The sequence below is a fragment of the Montipora foliosa genome, chromosome 3 (genome assembly GCF_036669935.1).
Source record: "Montipora foliosa isolate CH-2021 chromosome 3, ASM3666993v2, whole genome shotgun sequence".
NCBI lineage: Eukaryota > Metazoa > Cnidaria > Anthozoa > Scleractinia > Acroporidae > Montipora > Montipora foliosa.
The window spans coordinates 9,494,930-9,504,929 of NC_090871.1; the positions used below are offsets into that span (position 1 = coordinate 9,494,930).

The 10,000-nt window shown below is 37.8% G+C and overlaps 2 protein-coding genes across 3 annotated transcripts in view; both read right to left on the reverse strand.

Moving 5' to 3' along the window:
• LOC137994473 (collagen alpha-4(VI) chain-like) overlaps positions 1–1,910 on the reverse strand; it is a 12,029-nt gene extending 10,119 nt beyond the window's left edge. Inside the window, exons 1-2 of the mRNA XM_068840053.1 lie at positions 1,786–1,910; positions 54–135 (exon numbers count right to left, since the gene is read on the reverse strand). Of these exons, the coding sequence (XP_068696154.1) occupies positions 54–132 (79 nt within the window). The 5' untranslated portion in view covers positions 133–135; positions 1,786–1,910. The remainder of the gene's footprint in view (positions 1–53; positions 136–1,785) is intronic.
• A 2,350-nt stretch (positions 1,911–4,260) lies between these two features.
• Positions 4,261–10,000, reverse strand: part of LOC137996681 (synaptotagmin-like protein 2) — a 59,615-nt gene continuing 53,875 nt past the window's right edge. Inside the window, exons 15-18 of one of the 2 annotated variants that reach the window (XM_068842205.1) lie at positions 9,538–9,634; positions 8,643–8,819; positions 7,057–7,241; positions 4,261–5,903 (exon numbers count right to left, since the gene is read on the reverse strand). In XM_068842205.1, the coding sequence (XP_068698306.1) occupies positions 5,549–5,903; positions 7,057–7,241; positions 8,643–8,819; positions 9,538–9,634 (814 nt within the window). In that variant the 3' untranslated portion in view covers positions 4,261–5,548. The remainder of the gene's footprint in view (positions 5,904–7,056; positions 7,242–8,642; positions 8,820–9,537; positions 9,635–10,000) is intronic. The other variant, XM_068842206.1, reaches the window with a different exon arrangement.

Below are 10,000 nucleotides of genomic sequence, written 5' to 3' on the forward strand. Positions count from 1 at the left end.
TACTCCAGCTTGTGATGAAAACTAGAAAATAAGAAGTTTCTACTATAAGCTACCTTGATCGCCAGTAACAGTTATTCGATGGATATTTGGAAGCGTCCAAAACGCAATTATCCACAGCGTGATAGTCTTCATAACCTATAAATGTGATCATTCGTGAGTTGTGTTCAGTCCGAGAGGGACGGTGTCGCGTTATTTGACAATTTATAATAATTTTAAAATAATTTTCAGGATTTCTTTCTCCGATTATGTCTTCAAAATAAGGACCAAAATTCTTTTAACATTTCTGGAAAAACAATTAATTTAAGTTCAAGTTTTGAGAGTTTTAATTACTAAAAATCGTGTACGGCCCCCTGGAACAAGCTAGACCTATAATTTCCTTTTGTCCTTCGCCTGCTGGGTTTTTTTATTCTCTTGCATTGCGTCTTGTTTGCGATCATCGGCGACTGGTCGGGGATGAACGTAAAAGGTGTTTCCATTTACGCAAACTGTTTGCAATTGTTTGCGACAGATTTACGCGCATATATGGAAACTAGGCTTAAAGCCTGGTTTCCATATACACGTAACAACGTCGTAAGCAATCGCAAACAGTTTGCGATGGCTCGACAGCAAACAATGTCATTTTATGCTGTTGCGTTTTATGCGTGATAGCGCTGGTAAACAGGTTTTTGCGTCGTGAGTCGTGTATGTGAAAACCAGGCTTTAGAACCTTTCCCAAATAATCGTTGCGTTAGCTTGTTAACATTGAGTGATTTCGCCTTTTCACGCTAAAATAACATTCCAGCTATGAGAGACGTCTTGTATTTTGTCATATAAAGATGAATAATCCAAGAGAAATCATGGCACATTTTAGAATTTCGTTTCTGATGCACTAAGCTTAACTGACTCCCAGGAGTGATCAGTATGTGAATTCTCCTCACAATTTTAATACAATGTCAGTCAGACAGGTATTGAGAAATAAGATGATTATCAGCTTAAGAAGTGTGATCTTGTATAACACCACTCGAAATTCTCATTACCACCCAAAAAAGAAATCTGTGGCACTAGTTAGGAGAATGAAAGTTTTGATCTTGGGATGAAAGGTTAAGCAAGATTTTGAATTTAGAATATATCGAATGTCATACAAATGAACTGCGGAATGGAAAGACACGAAAGGAAAATTAGAAAGACCATCGCAGATAGATAGGTTATACGACATTTCATAGACTCTAAATTTATTTCATTCGCCTCCACTGAGATCCCAACTGTCTTGAGAGCTCAATGAAAGCGAAATCGCTGCATTCGAGCCTAGATTTTTTCGGGCTTGCTTGCAGCTGTTTAAAGTGCTACTATGATCCAAAAATCAATTCTTTGTTTTCTTCATATTTTGAACGTTTTTTTTCCTAACACCTGACTTGCAAAATTTTGAGTTTTATTTTTTATCCAAAGGATGTTTACTTTGAGTTCAAGTTCTGAATTTCACGATTCGCCATTACTCAGGTTCAAAACTGATCGATTGGAACTCAGAGGTTTGGATCTAGGGGGAAAAGTGACATTATTTCTTCACTAGCTTATAAAGTTTGAGCGTGCAAATGCTGCTTATTATACCTCGATCCAGTTGTCTCACGATTTTAAAAGTTAGCAATGGTAGACCAATAAATAGGAAAATTCCTGCTAAAATAAACAGGTACAATAAACTACATTGAAATCAAGGCTTAAAACTTGGGCCACTTTGTGTTTAGTTAAAATAAGTTTGATATCCAAAGAAAAAGAAGAATTGATCTCTTGGTGATATATAGCAGCACTTACAGTTATTTATCTAACTGCAATCAGTGATATTTCTGACTTTCATTCCATAAGCAAAATTGTTTTTCTTGCTTTACGAGGAATAACCATGTCTTCCTGTGCTACATCGTGTATAACGCAGTTGAACCCACGGACCATGAGATTCGGTCACCGCTGTTCCAGCGACAGAGCTACATGCTCGTGGCTATCGCGACCTTCATAGACTTAATTTATTTCGACTTATGTTTGGACTCTTTAAATAATCATTTCTCCGGCGAGCTAAATCAATAAGAATCGGTAAATTAAATTAATATTAATTTGCGTTCATCAAATTTACAAGTTCAGTTATGAGGTCAGTTCAAATAATATCTCCAGTTCTTTTAATTAAGCTCAGTTATGTTTTGATAACTTTTCTCGATTTTCGACTGAACCATGGAAAAAATTATAATACATATAGAAATCTAAACTTGTCATGAAAAGCAATGTTTGATCCTTTTTTATTAAGGATAAGAGAGAAAACCTTAACTATTATACGAGTACGTTCCATATAAAACTGAACATTTTCAATTGCACGTTTATGAAATTTGGAAAGTTTAAAGTTTAGTTGCATGATGCAAGTCAGTTCTTTGTGGCAATTCGAGTTCGCGACTTGTTCTTGTAAGACTGTCGCCTTAAAAAGTAAGGTTATAAAAAAAATGCATGTTCAATAAAAAAGATTCTCTACAGTGCAAATATGGTAAATGCACTTACCATGATCGAACTCAAACCTGGAAATTAATCAATGTGGCTTGTCTATGCGAGTTTTCCGCAATTTTTGCAGCTTTACTTCGACGAAGCAGCTATTATATACAAGGGCTCCCGGGAATTGCTCCAGATGACAATGGACACAATCAAATGTATTACCGACACAATGGATCCTAATCCTGAACACAATATAGTCGCGTCCTTTACCAACCCAATGGAATGAGACACAGAAATGGGTTTATCAACTCGGGGTTGATATGGTTAATCCTAATAGACCTCTTTCATAATGGCGGCCAGTTAAAAAATTCTTTTGTTTTAATGCTAATAAGCCTATATGGCCTCGCCAGGACGAGCAAATTTTAAAAGAATATTTGTTTCAAAAGGAGGGTAGTAGGTCTAATTAACATAAATACAAAAGAATGTAAAAGTGGTCGCCATTATGAAAGTGGTCTATTTAGCAAATAGGTTCTGTGTTGTCGTGCGTCTGTTCAGTAATACATCACAGATGACGTCAAAATGTGGTAAGAACAAAAAATTGGCAAACGAGGCGATAGCCGAGTATGTCACTGATGTTCTTACCACATTTTGACTTCTTCTGTGATCTATTACTGAACAGACGCACGGCAACATGGAATCTATTTGTTTTATATAATAAAGAATTAAACTTTATTCGCATAAAAGCTGATGGTGACGTCAATCGTGCGTCTGTCGTCTAATGGATCATAGGCAAGAACAAATCAAAATGCAAGAATAACTTGGGTTATTACATAAAGGTAACTTGCAACCAATCTCTAGAGAGACAGATAACAATGCTGCAATGAACAGTTGCTAATGAAAGATCTTTTGCTATAGCGGCGATGACGTAACGTGAAAACCGCCTATTGGCAGACTGCAAATCCAGGTATTGTTAAGTCACTTGATCAATTGATAAAAAACATAAACCAGCGTAATAGTGGAATCAACACGTTAAGCCTGAATGTTCTTTATATTATGGAAGCTGCAAGATAATAATTCACTGACAAAGGGGCTTAGCGCGAGAGAGCATTACCTCTCTTGCTAAGAGGAAAAAAGACATGGGCGAAGTAACCGCGTGAAATCTTGGCAGGAACTCGCGAGACAATGAGTAAAATAAAGCGAAAATGAAGAGTGAAAATATTGCTATAGATTAGGCAGAGTGCGTCAAATTATAAAACGCACAAAAAAGTTTACTGAAATGGCAAAAGGCTCTCACCTTCGATGGACGTTTAGAAATTGAAAGACAAACACGGGTGTTCTTGTGCGAATTTTAGTAATGAGAAAAGTAATTGTTAAAAAATTACTTTTGGTTGCTATTTGTAGCTCTGCTAAAATTTGACACAGCTTGACAATGAGCAAAAACTGGCAAAAAAAGTTTCACTCAGATTCTTTTCTTGAAATTTAAAAAAAGCAAGAAAAGATTTAGGATGAAAAAAGAATGACATTTATGAACTACAAACGAGGTAAAATGGTTTGCGCTCGAAGGTGTATGTTTTATGTAGCTCAAAACTTGCGCCTTCTGGGAAACAAGAAAGTTCTTGTCGCACCCCTCCCATCAATTCTCTTTCGAACCATGGTAACTTTCGCAAACCGTGAAATGATCAGTGGTGGATTACAATTGAGGGTGGAGTGAGAGAGGAGCTAAGGTTTCTTTCGGGGGCGGGGGTGGTGGAAGGAGAAATCAGCAAATACAGCCCAGTTACATCTGAAAGCAATGCTGTTCTGCAGGACACAAAATAATTTCATTGTTTTTCCATTTTATTCCAGGCATAACATTTCCAACGTTACCTACAGGTGTTAGCTTGTCTCTAAGAAGTTTCAACACTTCTGTAATGAAAACGTAAAGCTTCGCATTTTCCTAATTTCATTTCGACTGACGATGAGAACGCATTTTCAAGTTTTTAGTAATTGCAGAGACGTACAAACATTAATTATGAAAAACTCTATACACAGTCATTTTTTAATGCTTAAATGCACACAATTTCTAACTATTCCGTGGGACAGCTCACCATTACAGTAAAATTGAAATATTTATTTTTGGACTTGTAATTGGGAATTAAAATTATCACTCATTCAAATACGTAAGTCCACCCCACCATGTAAGCCAATGTGACCGATATCACGTAAAAAAAAATAAACATTTGCGTTCGAGCCATCATTGTTAAACATCACGAACTACTTCGTGGCCTTCTTATTCACGTTGATAAAATGAGATATTGTAAGCCATATTACTACGAATAATTAAGTCCAGAAAAGTTAATTAGTTTCATAGGTCTTTGAGTACCCATGTCTTCAACCGAACGCAAATGAAATAAATAACCCGTGGGGTCCGCTTTTAGGCTTGGCTAAATCTATAGATTAGACTAGTAATAATATTTGTTAGACAAGTAATAATTCTTGGTTGAGTGACCGTAATATCAATTACTGCTTTTTTAACCACGTGATTAGAAGGAGGCCATCTTTCTTTTTTTTAACGAAACAATTTTCCGAACAGCATAATACCATGATACTCTTTGTTTCTCTACCCAAATTTTAAATAAGCATTGTTTTTGTTTTCTCGTGGGACCCTAGTAAGTCCCAATAGAAACTGGAAACAGTGCTTATTCAAAATAAGGGTGGAAAAACAAAGAGTATTATGGTATATTCCGATTCGGGCAATAGGAAACGTCTCCAATGAAGCTCATTTTAACATGGCTATCCTTTGTTTGTTTACGGGAGAACAGGATGACCAACAACTGAACAACTAAATAGCACCCCCTCCAACAGTCTATAACTATCCGCGCTGCAAGTGTACCTTTCAATTTAAACAGTTCTCTCTACATTATAAGAGGGAAATGGCTTATATTTATGATATTTAAGGGTATCGTTTCTCTTTAAAGTTTGTTCATATGGCCTAATTTTTCTATGCAAGCGCGCGAGTCGTTCACACCTTCTGGAGAAGGGAATAAGACAAGTGCTAACCATAGGGAATTCGCCGACCAAGAGCATACAAAATATAATCGGAATTGGCTCAATACGCGCTTTTGGCTCACGGAACTTGCCCCGAAACGTTTTTCATCGACACCATACTTGACCTTAAAGGAATGACGACTTGGATCCAAACATTTGACCTACTCAACATCGTTTGCCATATTTGGCATTCGTCTTCAGTTGCGTCATCCCATTCGTTGGAACTTGTACCCAGTCCTAACCGAACGCCGCCCAAAAATTCATCGCTGGAAGCCAGGTCGAAGTCATAAATGACGATTTCTAGGACTTTTTCTTTCAGATCGTCCAGAGATAGCTCTTCATAAGAAAACTTGTGGTTGAAAGTCGGGTTCAAGGTTCGTTTAATGACAGGTGACTTGTTTTTCCATTTGCCTTTCTTGTCTGGTAATAAATAACTGTGGAAAAATAACAATAGTCAAAGAAAAACTATTCAATGAAATAAATCCATTATTTGAAGTTCGGGTCATATAAAACTTTTATAAATGGTGACCACCATCACATTCTTCTGTATTTATGTCAATTGGACCTACTATCCTCATTTTGAATCAAAAATTCTTTTGAAATTTGCGCGTCGTAGCGAGGCTAGAAAGAGCATTTAAACAAAAGAAAATTTTATTTGCCCGCCATTATGAAAGAGGTCCATAGCTCAGTTGGTAAAGCATTACACCGAAAACGCAGAGGTCATGTGTTCGAATCGAGTTGAAGGAACCTGAATTTTTCAGGTGTCTATAAGCGACAATAGGCCATTTATGAGTTCATATCTGCCTCCTCCTCAAAGCGAGTCTAAGTGCGAAGTTTTTGTAATGGTAATTAGTTCTACTTTACATGTGAATGAAAACTAATTTTCATAACAAAAACTTCGCACTTAGACTCGCTTTGAAGAGGAGACTCACTAGCCTCGCTCTCAAGCAACCTTCCTTTTGTATTTAGTACATGCAAATGAGGCTAGTGAGGCTAGTTAGCACATAAACATTTAAACGCCATTTATGCATTCGGTCTATTCAACTCACGGAAACACATGAGCCAAACAAATTGCCTTTCTCCTAAATGAGTGCCTTCATAACTCAGTCGGTGGAGCGTTGCACCGGCATCGCAGAGGTCGTGGATTCGAATCTCGTTAAGGTCAGCTGGAGTTTTCAGGAATCACTTGTTTCGAGAAAAATGTTTGTGAAAAATCGTAAAGTTAAGTACACTCCGACCCATTCAGCACAATTAAAAAAACCGTTGATGCTTTTAAGAACAGTGTGTTCAAAAGTATTCATCAGCGTCCTCGTCATAGCTTTTTTTTACCTTATGTCAGCTTTCTTTAGCTAGTATCTCCGAGCAATTACCCTCCCAACCATCATGATACACCACAGAAGAAAGACCACGACACCGGGAATTCCATGCCCTACTCTTTCCGAATAGTGTGTGGGTTCTTTTACGTCCCACATGGTTATGAACATTGAAGGGTTGTGAGACGGGGCCTACGGTTTATCGCCCTTATCGGAGAAGACTAGATAGTCTAAGCATTTGCAGATATCATTACAAAGGCAACACTTTACTTACCATTTGCAGTATGGATCCGACATACCATCATAGTCCATTCCTGGTAGATTCCTGGCTTCAAGCAAATGAACCTGTAATTCACCTTTTTTCCTGCCTTTCTTCAGCTTAATTTTGTCAGCTGTGACGTACTTCAATGCTAATACTAACTCACACGGAACTGACGGCAATCCATCTGTTACGTCACTCTGTTGAATAAACGAAGTGATTGACAGGGAATTACTTACCATCCAAACGTCTTTGCTTTGCTAAACAGCGGCAGTCAGCTAATCTCTCAACGAACCTGCTTGCCATTCCTCCTAATTCAGTTATCATTTCCTTCGACTAAAAGCACGGGTTATGAAACAGCTCTCGTACGTCACGTGCTTACTTCGGGTATTTTAGCAGCAACTCATTGTTTTTGGGTCAATGTTTTTCTTGTTAAATCTTTCGTTTTTTGGTTTGGGCCTTGAGCCAATCACATTTTACCTTTGAGCATAGGGCGGTTTTCAATTGATTGTCGAAAGTAATTAGCGAATTGCTTTCAGTTTTGCATTACTTCACTCAGTGATTGTTTCAAAGTTCTCGCGCCACTTTTTCAACCAATCAGAAGTGAAAGCAAAACCAATCGTGGCTCGCGCGTGCACATTTTCCCGCGCTTTGTGTCGACTACGTGTCATTACTTCGAGTTTTGATTGGTTTACCGGATTGTCTCCGTCCTTTTTAATTGGCTAAAGTGATTACTTTCGTTTTAGTTTTACGTCACTCGATTGAAACTCGCTCTATGAGAGTTACTCTATGTGTGACAGCGAATATGTGAAATTCCATATATTTGCGGATCTGCGGTTTTGTCACTCCAAGCGAAAGTGGTCACCGATTTTTTTTAGGTTTCTTTTTTTAACACACAACAATACAAATTAATAATGCATTTTATACAGAAATGTGGAGATTTGCGAGCGACAACCCACATATATTATTATTAATATTTAATTCTAAATGGCAGGCAGACATGATAGACTACATTGTGAAAACCAAGAAAGGAGATAAAATAGACTGTAATTAGGTTGACTAATAAGTTTGAGGTAGAAGGCATACGAGACAAAGATGCAACTACAACTAAACAGGAAGTGAAGCCTGAAAAAAGCCTGGATTGTTTTCTAGCTTCTCTGCAAACGCTAGTGTTCAGGTTGCTGCACAAACTGCAATAACCACTTTCGCTTAGAGTTTCTCTATGACCAGATCCAAGAGCGCATGAGTAGGAGCTTGCCTCTCCCATACAAGCCCTATGAGTCAACCTTTGCTCATATCTTTCTATTTTTAGAACGCCACGTGTTCTTCGGCTCTGCACACATGCACTGTTTAGAATGGCCAATCAGAGTAAAGTTATTGTGGAACAAAGACAAAAATAGCAAAAACAATGTATGCAAATTGTGCAAATTGATGTAAATTGTTGTAAATGTGAGTCTCCTGCGGAAGGATTAGTCCTAAAAATAGAAAGATACGCGCAAAGGTTGACTCAAGGATATAATGTATTGGGAGGCTCCTAGTCATGGGCTCCTAACAGATCACACCGTGGTACTAAATGTGAAAAAGAAATCACTGAAACTCACCTGATCGCTCAGGGTAAACCATTTGGAGATGGACTGTTGAAGTGAGTTGCCGCACGATTCTATGAACTCATTCATTGGAATTCTGACTTCTCCCAGGAAATCGTTTCGCCCAATAACTTTGTGCCACACACTCATTTGTAAAGTTCTCGTCAACAACTCGTCGTAGCCTATGACATACTGAAAAAGAACGAAAACGAGTTTTATTGTATGACTAGCTTGTTTTATTCCATATATTAATGAATCCTTTATTGACCAAGCTTGTTTGGTCAAGATGGCTGGATATTGGCCCCGTTCTTTTTTTTTTTTTTGTTTATGGATCCAGATGAACACGCAAAAAAAGAACTCGGCCAATATCCAGCCATCTTGACTGAACAAACTTGGTCAACAACCCATATTTATTACACCTTATTTTAGGATTAAAGCCAAGAATTTTAAAATCAAGAACAAAATCTATGCGTTGTGAATCATGCATGTAGTTAAGGCGAATTTGATAGTCTATGCGTAGTAATTTCTATAGAAACCTGCCGCGCTTTTCGCAAGACAAACTCGACAAAAATGTATATTATTCAGTGAGCTAACCCTGCTAAACGAGATAAACGGCTTCAAAATTTGCTTCAACATCCATTCGATTTTGTTGAGAGATGTTGAACATGTTGAACGATGTTGACTTCTGGGGTGTGCAAACGGTCTCCACGCATCATCAACATTTGATTCAACAAAGCTTCACGAGAGCCCTTGTATTCGGTTCCAGGCTGCAGCCGCGGTTGTTACTTGGGATACCGACATTGATACGTCATTGAGAGACCGATTAGTGCGCACGCGTAAATCCAACAAAGTTGAAAGAGGAGGGCTTCAACTTCATTCAACAGTCAAAGACTGAAAAAAATCGGCTCACCTCCAGGATTTCATCGTACTTGGGATTCAGAGTGTCATTTTTCGTTTTCGTTTTCCGCTTACTCCGTTTGTCTGGCAGAAGGTATGTCTTGACGTAACTAAAACACAAACAGAATTAAACCTGAAATACCATGACATAAGTAACCATAATTGAAGTAGCTGAACAAGTCAAGATGCCCTGTTGATAACTGTTGCGATTAATGAAAGACAAGGATGTGCTTAAACAGCCTTCAAGTTAGTCAACTTGCACGGTGAAATAAATTTATTTGACCTGCTTCGTTCATAACAAAAAAAAGAACAAGACAAACCGGCGTGATTAGATTCAAGAAAGAAGATCGATAATATTTCTAATTACAAAGGTAGGATGTTCTCAAAATATGATATTCCTACTGTGGAGTTGTTGCATGACTAATAGATACACTACAATTCAGTTTTTTTGATAAAAGGAAAATAAATGCCATCAC